The sequence below is a fragment of the Convolutriloba macropyga genome, chromosome 8, assembly GCF_964194025.1.
Source record: "Convolutriloba macropyga chromosome 8, txConMacr16.3, whole genome shotgun sequence".
Classification (NCBI taxonomy): Eukaryota; Metazoa; Xenacoelomorpha; order Acoela; family Convolutidae; genus Convolutriloba; species Convolutriloba macropyga.
Window position 1 is genome coordinate 29660838 of NC_134475.1, and position 14253 is coordinate 29675090.

The 14253-nt window shown below is 34.1% G+C and overlaps 1 protein-coding gene across 6 annotated transcripts in view; it reads left to right on the forward strand.

Moving 5' to 3' along the window:
- Nucleotides 1–14068, forward strand: part of LOC142344660 (uncharacterized) — a 50620-nt gene extending 36552 nt beyond the window's left edge. For 4 of the 6 annotated variants that reach the window (XM_075396494.1, XM_075396496.1, XM_075396491.1 and 1 more), the window contains exon 2: nt 12285–14068. In XM_075396494.1, coding sequence (XP_075252609.1) covers nt 12637–13854 — 1218 coding nt within the window. In that variant the 5' untranslated portion in view covers nt 12285–12636 and the 3' untranslated portion in view covers nt 13855–14068. Of the gene's footprint in view, nt 1–3953; nt 4097–4125; nt 4599–12284 lie in introns of those variants that run through there. The other 2 variants (XM_075396493.1, XM_075396495.1) reach the window with 2 other exon arrangements.
- The last annotated feature ends 185 nt before the right edge of the window (nt 14069–14253 follow it).

The window sequence follows — 14253 nt, forward strand, 5'->3', positions numbered from 1 at the left end:
TTTGATCTCTGTCGAACGTTCTGAACACCTGTGCTCAAGATGGGACAATGCCACATTCATGATGGCTGCAGGTACGAAGTTTCGGGCCCCGATGGGCGGATGGGCGACGATGGAAAATGTTCTGTGCCAACTTGGAGGACCTGTTTCAGTTCGGGAGGAGAATGGGGAACAGTTCGGGAGGAGTATTGGACCTCCCCCCCTCAGTATGGTACGAACTGAGGGGGGGGGGGGGGGGGTGGGTAGAATACGCCCGTCCATCCGTCGAAGGTCGGTTCACCCCCCCCCCCTAATTATTCTAGATGGTTTTCAAAGGATCCCATATCAAAGGATCCCATATCAATACCGGAACCGGAAACGATCGTTGCAGAAAAAGAAAACTTATTTAAATACCACCCATTTGGTCCAAATACCACCCATTTGGTCCAAATACCACCCCCCCCCCTCATTTGGTCCAAATACCACCCCCCCCCCCTCATTTAGTCCAAATACCACCCCCCCCCCCCCCCCAGTATCTTCCTAAGTATACCCCAAGAATTCCAATCGAAAGGAATAAAAGAATTGATGTCATAAATAGCATCTTCATGCTCAGCCAAAATTTTTGAGTTCGATTCGAAAATTTCATTTTTTTCTGAAAACTCTATGAACATTATGAAAGACTCAAATCATCATGTTCATCCTACTTTCAGAAAAAAAATGCTTTCTGAATTTATACTGAATATACTTGGCTAACAAAGTACCCTTAGTTCACTCTGATTCAGTACTGAATCGTCGATATACTATTGGGATGTACTGATTCAGTAACGAAAGTCTATGACACTCGGGTCCGGGTAATTCAATAAAGATTTAATTTAAAAAGTTGCTAAAAAACACTCAAACTGTCTAACAATGTACAAGACATCTAACAAATTTTCATTAGTGAAAAAAATTTAGATTTTATGGCATAAGTTTTTCTGACAATTTGGAGGGTTTGAAGCAACAACCAGAGATTTGATTTTTATAATTTACTTTTCGTGTCTTGATTTCCCAGAATCACTTGGTAATAGTTCAACTGAAATGAAGGTCTGTTTTGTCAGAACGTTAAACAGCCGTTATATTCTCTTTTAAGGTTGTTATGGAATCCAACAAAAAATAGAGTCTACTTAAAGAAATTGGCTAGTCAACATCTTGAATATGTTTTTCCATGTTAGTGTGCTAATATTCTCCTAAAAAGTTCAGCTCCCAAACAATAACTGCTTTTAACCGCATGAAGTAGGCACAATTCAGCTCACGATTTTCCCTTTAGAAGCATGGGCAGAGATAGTTTGCCGGTTCCAATAGTTTTCCATGTTGCTCTTTATCCTTGGATATGCATTCACAAATAACGGCAATAAACATATAAACATTAACAAAAGCAAAATTCTTGCCTGTTCATATAAACTTCTCATGAATTATGAACTCAGCATGCATTATAGTTTTAGATTAGGTTGATTTCTAACTATTGTTGGATTGTTTGTAGGGCTTTGTTTATTTTTGTTTTTGGTTTTTTTGTCACTGTTGTTTTCTGTTGATTAAAAGTTCTTATGGATGTTTTACCTAACTACTGGTTTTGCATACAGTTAAAGGCTGATTTCGTTTCATTTGTGTTTCTTACATTTATTATTTTTCCAAAATGAATCAGGTTCTTCCAATCTTCCACACAAATTTCAAATTTCCAAATATTTCCCAAGGTTTTAATTTTGAAACCTCAAACTAAAGGTTATCTTTAGTTTTTTGCCCTTTAAATCGTATTTTGTAAACCGTTCAACTTAAATTTTTGTCTCTTTTTGTCTACATTTTTTTGTTTTTCGTTAAAGTTATTCGTTTATTCTATGGATTTTTGCTTTTATCAGAGCGAGGAAGAGTTCAGATAATTTGAATTTAAGGAAAGCATCAAAGTGTTTAAATTCAATCGCCATTTCTCAACAATTTTTTTGGTGGTTGTATAAAAGATTTGATACAAAAACAGAATTGAAAACTGAACTCAAAAATTATTTTTTTCGCTGAAATGTCAAGTTAGATTTTTTCAACAGAATTTCTTAATTTTTCAGGCCTGAAGTTCAGATTCATTTGTGGCATTGATAAGTTTTATATTGAAAAAAGATCTAGTTTTTTCCAGGTTCGCAATCTTATGGATTGAGCGGAAATCATCATCCATTTTGCCTGCAATCTGATCTTATCATAATTTTTAGGGTGCGGGAGGGTTTGGGATATTGTGTACAAATGTAGGTTGATGTGCCTCCTGTTGTTTCTTTTATATCTCGAAACGTTAAGTTTTTTTGATGTCCAAGACATTTTTGATCTTGACAATCGATCATGTCCCAGTGGATTTCAAATAGGTATTGTGCAGATTCGGGCCAAATCTGCCAAAATCTTGCAAGATAATGCATAACCGTGCAATATTTCTGCCAGAGTCTTGCAAGATAACCATTCAGTCTCCCAGATTTTTGCAAGATAACCATTTATTCTGCCAGAATCTTACAGGTAGCCCTTTTTGCACTAATTAAGTACATTAAAACGCAGAAAAACGGCTCCTAAGTCCATGTAATCCTAAAGAAAAATGTCCAAATGTCACAATTTTTGAATGTACATATTTTGTGCATCGACCAAAAATAAACATCTATGAAAATTATTCAAAAGTCATCAAAAATTATCAATCTAAGAAATTAACAATTTTTCTGGTAGATATTGCAAAATATCAATTTTTCTGCCAGAGTCTTGCATTGTTACCATCCGGTCTCGCCTGGGTTTAAAGATCAAAAACAGTAAAGACAGTCATATACAAAACAAACTACAGAAAACTTGGAAAACCATTTGAAGCATTTGTGACATATCCAATTGTGTGTATCTTTAGGGCCAAACACCCGTTGAAAGCTCGTTATTTCGTTCTCTCCTGAATGTAAATTTAATTTAGCAAAATGTTTTGATGTTGGATGTTTCTTTTGCTCAGAAAAAAACATATCACTGATGATCCGGCATCATTTTGCAAAGCTAGTCATTTTGAGGTTTAAGTATGTTACTTAACTAAAATATATCCTTTTGCGAATGAAAAAACATCGCTTTGGAAGTAGTGTTCGCAAAACTTGATTATAGTAACATATGATTAAATTTATAATACTGCCAATAAAACCTCAAAGCTTTCTCGATAACTTTCGCAATTTGTAAACTCACCAATTGCTAATACTTGCAGTTATCCGCCTCAAGCACTCGCTTACGAACTGACAAAATATTTTCCTGAAAAAAATCCGCAGTGTGTCTGATTTTTCCCTATGCATTAAGATAGGGTGCGTATATTACCTACAATTATGGACAAATTGTCCCTTGGCAATTCAGTACCGGCTCTCTAAACTAATTCATTTTTACTTCCCCCTCAAAGGTTTGCGTCAAGTATATCTCACATGAAGCACTTTGTTTTAGAAAAATTAGAAAATTTTGATTGTACATCTCATAAAAATTGAATTTATGCAGTTTGGAATAATAGCAAACCATAGACTAGTTCTTATTTTTCCATCTAAATCTAAATCTGTTACATATAATGCTTTGTGGTATCTCTACAAAAGATTTCTTAAAAGCTTTTTAAAATTTTATGTATGAATGACTAAAGATCATCCATTAAAGTTGAAAATATATATTCCAGGGTTTGCTTTAATGGCATTTGATTTGAAACTGCTCAAATGTGTCATATAAAAGGGAATTATTGAGTCATAAAGCAATGGAAGTTTTCTGCTTTTGACATAATGGTGTGCCATGTTGCCATACGCAATATCAAATATGGCCACATTGCAGAATGCAAAAATACGAAAATTGGTTGAAAAATATTTAAATTTGAATTTGAACCGCAAAAGAAAATTCTTTTGAGCTAGCTGAAACGAAAGTAAATAAATATTCTAATTAAAAAATGTTGGTTGAATTTAAATACAAGCCGTTCAATCTTTCAGTAAATTTGAATCCATGCTATCCGGTATCAACAACCGACAAACAACTCTCCCGTTACAGCCCAGTCCCAAGTCCCGTTCTGGCCTGAAACCCCTCAATTACCCTAATTATACCAGAATTGTGTTGACTACATTTTCGAGGAAAGGTATAATATTTTTCTTTTGTTTTTTAACTGAGAAATTTTAGTCAATTGAAATGTGTTGTAGTAAACTTGAACTTGATATAAGCCCTCGATCAACCGTAAGTTCAAATAATGTTTCTTTTACTAAACAACTTGTAATCAACGTGAAATAGCTCATAACCTTTTTTGCTGTCTTTTTCTGCTAAATTGTCAATCTGCCTATCGGCTCTAAGACCAATACAGACATAGGTTCCCTTCATGCAGACGGCAGTGAACAAACAGCAGCCATGGCGCGTCTGCTGTTACCAGTTAAACTCCCCACTAAGCTCGAAAACTGACATGTTATTACACATTTAGAGTCCCCCATTAAATCTAATACACTTGGTGTTTTGTCTAGCCTGGGAATTACCCTATTACTGTCTCACACTCGCTTTGCCACCCTGTGTGAAATATCTCTGAACGGAATGGAAGGTCGGCAGCGTCGCTAACCTAATTAACGGCGCATAAATTTCACAAAATGCGATAGGTAAGTGTAAATGGTTTTCAGTTCATATGTCGGAATTTTGGTCTAATTTACAGCGCAATTATAGAAAACCGTGTTTTTTTTATCGTCGCTTTTTTTCTAATAATAGCGGCAAACGTCGCGTAGGCGATGATTTTGTGAGTAATTTAAAAACAGTATTTTTAAAAACCCTATTTTTTGTGAGACTAAAAGAGCACGGCGATTATGCGACTGGAACGCTGCTAACTCGTGGAGATAATAAAGATGGTAGAATATAAAGTTGATAATTCCCGGGAGCTCGGAATGTTTGGAGTAGATCTTTTTTGTTTCTTGATGCATTTTTACATTTCAAAGAAATTGAATTGTATATGGGTGCTCTCTTCTTTTTACGACTCGAAGAGGAGTAAATTAATGTTCGAGCGTATTTGAAACACGAATTGAAATGCGTGAAAAGTTTTTATATCAATTTACTGAACAGCGGAAAGAAGAAAGAGTGGTTTCCTGTACATGACGCATTTTGTCAAAGAGCGAGAAAAGTAGATGTGAAGAACTTTTGTCAAGCCAGCATTTTGTTTAATCACGTGTGGCTTTTTCAAAGCAGGCTTTCTTGGTTTTAACTCTAGGAAAAAATTTGAAAAAATTCTTTTAAAAAAATCAGTTGAAAGAATTTCCTTTGCTATAATCCAAAGACATCCACAAATTTGATGAAACATAAAAAGAATTTTTTTATTCAATCTTTTTTAAGTGAAGTGCTTCTTAAATTCTTGAGATCTTGCTTCTTAAATTCAGCATTAAAATATACAGAAGAAAGTTCGTTTTGTATTTTTTCTCCTAATCATTTCAAATGAATTGAAACTTACAACCAAACAACGTCTGTTTTAATGCCCTTCGAGTATGGCGATTGAATGCAATTCGTAAGTAGAAATTAAAACAAGGCGGCTCGTTAATGTGCGTTTGCACATGATGTTCCGACCCGAGCTCATCTACATTTTTGACTTAACTGTCAACCAATGAAGAGATAACAAAAATAGATGTTTAAGTTTAAAACAATCCCTACACAACCTATCTACTTATTGAATTACATAATGCCATGGCTCATTACAGCGCCAATGACATCTGACATTAAACAGACTACGAGACAAAAAAAGCAAACAACAAAATTAGCAAAAAGAAAAATTTCACGGCGAAAACTGAAAATCTAAACTTAAAAGCACAAAGTAACAACGTCAATATGCAGTCAGATAAAACCTTATTTACTCAGATTTACTTTCTGCTAACTGTGGATGGAAAGTTTCCTTAGGGAGACTATGTAGCAAGGACAACGATCAATGAGGCGAAATTCAAAAATTAGTCAACATTTTTTAAACCAAGAGATATCAAAAGTCTTAAAAATCATTAGCTTTTAACTAAATAAACTTTGATAAATAACTAAAAAGTTGTTACAAAACCAAAAGATACTGTCTTTGGTTAGACTAAGCAATAGAAACGAACCAAAGAAAAACTTTAAAAAGTTACAAACGATTTGCGAAAGCACAAACTATTGCTACCATTAAAATCATTAGCTATTATCTGAATATTATGTATTATTCATTGAATTGTTATTTCTAATAAATCAGTTGAAGGAATTAAAATGAGATATTAAATAAGTTGATTTGGGTCACATTTGAAAACCATTGGGATCTGCTACTACGCGATTGTTCTGAAAGAAGAGAAAAAGAAACGCAAAAAATGACCACTCAAAAAACGTTTATGAAAACGCATATTGTCCAAAAAAGAAATCATCGATGACAAATAATATCAGTAGATATGTTTTTTTTTCGAAACAAAACAAATTGGATGTGACCTCTCATTGACGAAAATAAGTTACAGTTTGACGAAAAGAACAGCAGAAAGTGGAAAGTTTGAAAAATATTTGAAAATGTATATCATAAACTTTAAGACCAAAGGCTACGAACTGAAAACTTCGGGTAACATCATTAATTCAATCCTCAATTACAATTTTAAGAGACTTGTCGGCAATCTACGGCTACCGAAAGAACAAAAACAGGCAAAAACAGCAATTTTCAAGAAAAATGAGCGAGAAAATTGTGGAAGGCATTAAACAAATGAGCTTTTCACTAAAAACTTTTCTATGTTCAAATAATTCTTTAACAATAATGCGAATAATCTTTTTTATCAAAATAATTTCAAAAAATCAAATATGAACAAATACATTAGTGCCACGAAATTTTTGAGAAAACTCGTAGTATCAACGCCATTAAATTCATAAACTTTCAATGGAATCCACTTAATACGAGAAATTATGCCTCCATGGGGCAACAAGTTTGTTTGTCATTCTTATTTTATCAGTAGGACCTTACAACAAGTTATTGACGATGAAAAGAACAACAAAGACAGGCAAAAACTAAAAATTCTGTAGAAAAGTGCCAGAAGAAAGTGTCGAAGAAATTTTAATCATCAGCTCTTCTCTGACAACTTTATCTATGATCCGTGGAACGTCTTCCCTAAACCAAGGGAAACTATTCGTAATAGGATAATGTGATGAGATTTCAAAAGGATCCAAAAATAAGAAAAAATACCCGAAAATTAAAAAAAAATTTGAAAACTAGTGGCCTTGAAGATTTAAAACTAATAGGTAGAAAATAAAGCCACTAACGAGATTATTTTGGCTTGACTAGAAATAGAAAAGACCATTTAAGTACTAGGGCTGACTAACAGTTCACGAAAAAATATTTAGGATTGGTTAATGTTCAAAAAAAATCGAAAAACTATTTTTAAAGTTTTAACAGACTTTAAACTCAAAAGCTTTCATCGGAGGTCATTAACTACGCTCAAAAATAACACGATGGCGGGAAAAAAGGTTTTTCATTCATCAATAAAACATCACATTAAGTCTTAAGGCTATGAAAAGAAAACAACAAAAACAGGCAAAAACCAAAATTCAGTAGAAAAGTGCGAGAAGAAAATTTTGAAGCCATTTAAACCATTAGTTTTTCTCTGAAAAATTTATCTGTGATCCACTGAATGTCTTCTTTAAGCGAATGGCATTAGAACAATATTTGGATAATTTGTTTAATGTTTGTATTAAATGATAAGAGTTCAAAAGTAACCAATAATACGAAAACATCAAAATTTAAATTAAAAAAAATTTTGAATACTTTTGTCACGGAATTCATTCAACCAAAAATTAGAAGATAAAACCGCTAACGAGACTAATTTTAGTTGCAATAGGAGGCAAAAAGTCTCTGTCGAAACTGAGACTGACTAACAGTTCACGAAAATTATAAGGTTGTTTAATGTTCAGGAAAATTTTGGAAAATTTATCTTTAAATTCTTAACAGCCATTAAATTCAAAAAGTTTCGACGGAAGTCAATAAATACCCTCAAACACTCCCCAATGGGAGTATAGGGATGTTTGTTATGCATAGGTGACCAATATGACATCACAACAAGTTTTATGTCTATGAAAACAACATCAACAAAAACAGGCAAAAAACCAAAAATTCAGTAAAAAAGTGCGAGAAAAGGTCGAAGAAAAGGTCGAAGCAATTTAAAAAGTAAGCTTTGCTCTGCTACCTTTATCTGTGATCCACTGAATATTTTCTCTAAGCCAATAGGAGCTGTCAATAATAGGAGCTGTGATAAGATTTCAAGAGTAACGAATAATACGGAAATATCCAAAAAACTTTTAAAAGTTTTTGAAATCTTGTGTCATTGAAGTAATATAACTAAAAATTAGATGACAAAACTGCTAGCCAGATCAAATTTGGTTACCGTAGAACAGAAAACGGTGCTTTAATCGCAGAAACTGACTTACAGTTCACGATAAGAAGTTTACGATTGGTTAATGTTCGAAAAATTTTTCCGAAAACATATTTTTAAAGCTTAACAGCTATTAGCTGTCCTCTCAAAGCATTAGATATGTTCTTTGAAATCTCATTAGGGAAAATATTGCACTGTTAGTCAATGAGTTTATGCCATAGGACTCCAGAAAGTTAATGAAACCTCAAAAAGGAATTCAAAATTTCTTTTGAAATTAAGAAAACGCACAGTCGAGGCCAAAAAAACTTGAGCAATTCCTTGAAAACAATTTTTTCTTGTTCAATGGGTTTCATTTGACTGTAAAGGAGGTTTTTCATTGACGGAATCTTGATATGAAAAGTGACTTGTCCCTAGGTGACTTAAAAAAGCAAACTTAGAAAAGTTTTATAAAAAAGAGCTCTCAAATAGAAATCGAATTTTTTTTGATATTGAACCTCACTATGAGACCAGAACTAGTCTTTTTTAACGCCTTTAGTCTATTAGGAACACCAAATTGTGTCATTTTTTGGCACGAAATTTAAGTTTGAATTACTATATTTATAGCAAATATCTTAATTTGAAGAAAAATCACACTAAAAGTGAATAAATATCCCGTGTTCACACAAAATTTCAATCCTCGATAACTCCTCGAAAAAACGAAAATCGTAAAAATCTTTTTAATTTTTAATTCTACGCTGCACCAGCTTTTCAGTGATACCACTCACATTTCTCTTCGATGAATATATCGATTGGCCAAAAATGACTGAACAAAAAAACCCATTTGAGTATATAGTTCCTCCCCCCACCCAAAAGTGGGGTCGGAACAACAAACTCTTCAATTGATTGTTTTAAAAAGTTGGTAGAGGCACGTAAAACAAAATATGTTTTTGAGAATTAGACATTGGGCAACAAGTTCCCGGGTCGAGGTTTGGCGGTGAATTTTCGTGAGAAATGCGGTGAAATGCGGTGAAAAAAAATTTTTTGCGGTGAATTGCGGCGAATTACTTATTTTCACCGTGTTCTCAGTATTCTTACAAAAAAGAGTCGTCCCCACCCGGGTTCGAACCTCTGACCTCCTGCATGCCTTCAACTGCTTTTTCCGCTGCGGCAACTCTCACTTACTTCCTTGATATTTCTTGTGAATTTAAATCAGATTGATTAAACGTTGGAAAGCAAATGCGGTGAATTTTTGGTAAAAAATGCGGTGAATTTCGCGGTGAATTTTTGTAAAAGCAGTGAAATGTGGCGAATTATTTTTTTTCACCGCATTTCCTACATTAATTTGCTACAAACATAGATGCGGTGAATTTTTGTAAGAAATCGGGTGAAATATTTATTTTCACTGCTGCATTCACCGCAATCACCGCATTTCCGACAGCAATTCACCGCAATCACCGCATTTCTTACCCAAAAAAAAATTACCAAAAAACCTCGACCCGGGTTCTGACTTAGAATGCATGGAATTGGCAGAAATAAATGGCTTACTACCTATGAGAGGAGTAAATATTGTTTTTCAGAAAAGCAACTGAACCTAAACTTTTCAATTAAAAAACGAAAATTATCTAATAATGGCGTCTTGTTTGTTTGATAGTTGTGATAGTGAGCTGTTACTGTTGACTTTTGTAGTTTTTTTTTTATTTTTCACGTGTTTTTACGACGCTATCAGATTACGATTACTTCAAATCTTTTGTTATTTTTCTCATATTTAAGCCGTTCTGACTCAATTGCAAGCGTGACGTATTTTTCCTCTCTCAATGGAGCGATTTGGTTGCTTATTCGGGCGAATAATATTTTGGTCACACGATTTACCTCACTCCCAAAAATTTTTTTTGTTTTCTGTTCACAAACAGAAATTTGTTTGCAATCAGGTAATTGAAGGAAAATTTTCGGTCATTTTGTGTGATCTGCTTGAGAATACGGATATACGAAGCTATTACAGTTTTCGTTTTTTTTTCTGAAATCTATCAATTATGTTTTGTAGTTTCAGTCATGTCAAATTCTTATAACCGAAAAAAGTTCTCAAACGAAAAAAAGATCGATTATTTGATTAACAAGTTCACCAAGTTCTCCTTTGATTCAATTATTTGCTACCTGTTTTTTTCTAATTGAATAGATTATGATGTTAACAGGTTTTATCAGATAATTTTTGCCTGCGTTGGAAACTGACTTTGAATCGATTTTGGGGTCATCCGGGTTTTTGTCTTGGTCATGTTTTGTTATGGCCATTCAAGTCAATTTTTGCCAATCGTTAATTCATTTTTTAAAATCTGAATTGAGTTCATAACATCAGTTTTACACTTATTGCTGAAAGTTCTATGATCAATTTCGTAAAAAAAGCTCCTGGTCATACAGGAATGAAGTCAACCTCAAAACGACCGTTCCTTTCTCTCAAACTGATTTTAGAGAACTTTAATCGGAGAACTTCAGGAACTTCAGGTCGATTGAAGATGTTTTAATTTAATTAACATTTTTTAGGCCAAGCTTATAGCTCACATTTAGTATCTCTAGATCATATACAGACAACATAGTCTTTTGTATCAGAAAATTTGAATTTGTTAAGATCTCAATCTCTCATTTGTATTTTGAGACTGAATTGTATGAACGTAGCCCAAAAAATTTACGACTATCTCGCACCTTTTTAAATAAAATTTAATAGCCTTTTTGTGGTAATATGAAGTTCCTCCGAAGTTCCTCGCGATGCTCATACAATTGACTTTAAGCACTTTAAAAAATGACTTCAATTACAAAAAAATTTCAATCGATGTATTTTAAAACTTCTGGAAATTCAGATAATCCAAAAAACGTGTTCGTGTTCCACTGAAAAGGCTAGTTTTATTTTAAGCATCTACGTGTACGAATTTGAGGACAGTTTAAAGTTACGTGAAAGAACTTTGATGACAGCTACCCAAAATACCTGAAATTTTCAAAGTGTCTACTCTGTTTGCTTCCAAAAATCACAATCAATTAAAGTGTTTGTTCCACGGTAACAAGTTTGCAACTTCAGATCATTTATTAACTATATCAGAAATTAATTTTAAAATTTTGAAACTGTTTTCACTCTGTTTCCCCGTTCTTTTTGAGCGTTTTTCTGACTTATTTCCTTTGTTCGTAAATGGTCAAATGTTTTTAATTTTTGCTTAATTTTTATTTCACTTTTTTCACTTTCTTTTTTACAGTGAAGAGAGGTTTTTGATACAATTGGCAGCAGAGGTTCATTCGAGATTAATTGCAAATTACTTAAATTGAATTGCGAATTCCTTGAATTGCAAAACAGTCCACTACAATCTTTTTGGAAACAAGAAGACCATTATTATAGAACTACTCGTCAATAATCCCGTGAATTGGGAGCCAATTTTTAGAACATAATTGAGATTATCATTGAGGGCTAAGGTAAACTGTAATCTATTAACTTATATACATTGTTTATTAATTGAAGGGTTCGAACATCATCAGCGAACACATTGTACCGATTTGCCTTGTTGACTCTTGTCCCCTATTAACATGAGTCTGACTGTATGTTGCAGTTTTTTATTTGGAGCGCGGTTCAAAGGGTCGGCTTAAGTGATTTTCTTGAGTAAAGCAGTCGACAAATATTTATAAAATTTGAAACGTTTCTGCTAGGGTGGCTTCAATTTCGGTCAGAATCAGTAGCCTGTGAGCAAAATTTATTTTGTCTAACTTTTCAGTTCATTTAACCACTAGCTGTTTCCTTTCTTCACGGCATTTCACCCCGTACCCATAATACGAAGCCCCTTTTGAAGCGTGATTTTCTAATTATGCATTACAAAAACTTAAACGGCATGTTAACCCATAAAATTATTTAAGCCTTGTTTCAAATACTTATTTGTCTAGCTTTCAAAATTTGCTTCCAATTTTTATTTCATTACTATGACTGTTGTGTTGTTTTAGAAGCAGCTGTAATTTGAGGTCATATCAACAAAGTCGCGAATTACAATTCGGTTCGTAAATTTCTGCGCGTACCGTCTTCAACAATTTTTATTACCATTATTCAAACTTGACGAGTAGACGAGATTATAAGCAGTACTTTATTTTCACTTCAAAAATACTCTTAGCAAACTGAAAGTTATAATCAGCTGCATATTAACTTGTTATTACAAAGTTCGTTCAACCCTTTCAATTAAAAAGATGCTCTCAGCTTGGCTTGACTCAAACATTACTTGTTTACATTATAGTTAATATTTATATCTATAGCTTATAATTTAAAAATTTTCCAATATACAATACAACAAATTTACCAAATATGAGTTTAGAAACCGAATCACTTTCTGAACAAAATACACCGCGGTATTTTTACGCGAGGGAGCGGAGCCCGTTATGGTCCAGTTACAGGACCTATGCTTCGTTAAAATCCGACATTGCAAGACGAAACGATATTTCACACCTAGCTACCCCAACTTGCTTTACAGAAAGCCGACTGCGCCGGGCGAAAGACCCCGAAGTGGTTACGAACGATATATACGAAAGTGTTCGACACAAGTTAAAATGCTTAAATTGTGGTTTAAAAGGTCACACAATTCTAAAATGTGATAAAATTTCACGTTTTAGTGACCTGAATTGCAGAGAACCTTCGACGGGTTCATTTTCAGACAGTGAAGATAACCCGATGGGTATGTTCAGACGAAGTTTTAGCACTCGAAAGTCGACAGATCGTTATTCAACAGGCAGCTTTAATATCCAGAAAGAAGTCAATTCGGAGGCTAATTACCCTAAATTGCCTAAATGTCGACTATGTGGTTTGAAAGGTCACATGAGTTTAAATTGTCACCGCGATGGGTCACCGAATCATAAAAAACTGTCGGTTCCCTTTCCCAGTCATTTATCCTTTATCGAATCTCCCTATTTTGTTAAGAGACGTTTTGGTAACGGAAATAGTTTCGACTCACCTGTCAACGAAATAAACGGTGCTTATTTACAAAATGGCTATCATAATCATCCACACGACACGAACATTATACCTAAAACGACATTCCTTACTCCACTGAGAGTCAGACAAGATTTGGAAACAATTCCGGACACCGAAAGTCCGTCAAGTAAGTCGTTACCAGTTCGGCTTAAAAGCCCAAGGACAAAACGGGTTCGGATAGACCCGAATAACTCCGATTTGAGCAACGGTGACGCATCGGTTCGGCGTCGCCCGACGTTAACCGGAGCCGAAACTGACAATGATAGTGGTCTCGGGTTTTGCAGCTCAAGCGACGTTGACGCAGGTCCAATGGATATGTTCGAAATTCTAGAAAGTTCTATCCGTCAATACGAGAAGGAGTTTGACGAGAAGTTGCGTTTTGATATTGACGAGAATGATCTGCTCGGAGATCATGGGAATGATGAGTGCTTTGAAGGGTCATCAGTAAATGGCGAAACAAATGGATCAAATGAAAGCGAAAAACCAAATAAGAAGTTGCACAAGCTTCGCTTAAAACTCATCAAATCATGGTTCAAAAAATCGGTGCAAAAATAAACACTTTATATTGTTAAATAATTTTTTGACAATGAATCAATGGAGAAACTGCACTAATAAAGGTTTGGGTTTACAAATTTTTAATAATTTGATTTAAGCACTTGAAATTGTTCCCTAATAGCCTCAAAAAAAAATTGTGCTTTACGATTAATGATTACGGTTACATGACAATTTAACCGATGTCGAAATACCCAATTTATTCCTTTTGACCTTTTCTTTCATAAATCCGCGCGGAAAATTTTCTTATGAAAATCACATGATGAGGGAACAGCTTTGCTTTTGGGGGTGAAAATGCTTGAGCAAGAATTTAATTTAGACACACTAATAAAAACATCTAATAAGAGCCTTGAAATAAAGAAATAGCGAAATCTGGAGGCCATTAATATTACATTTTCACTT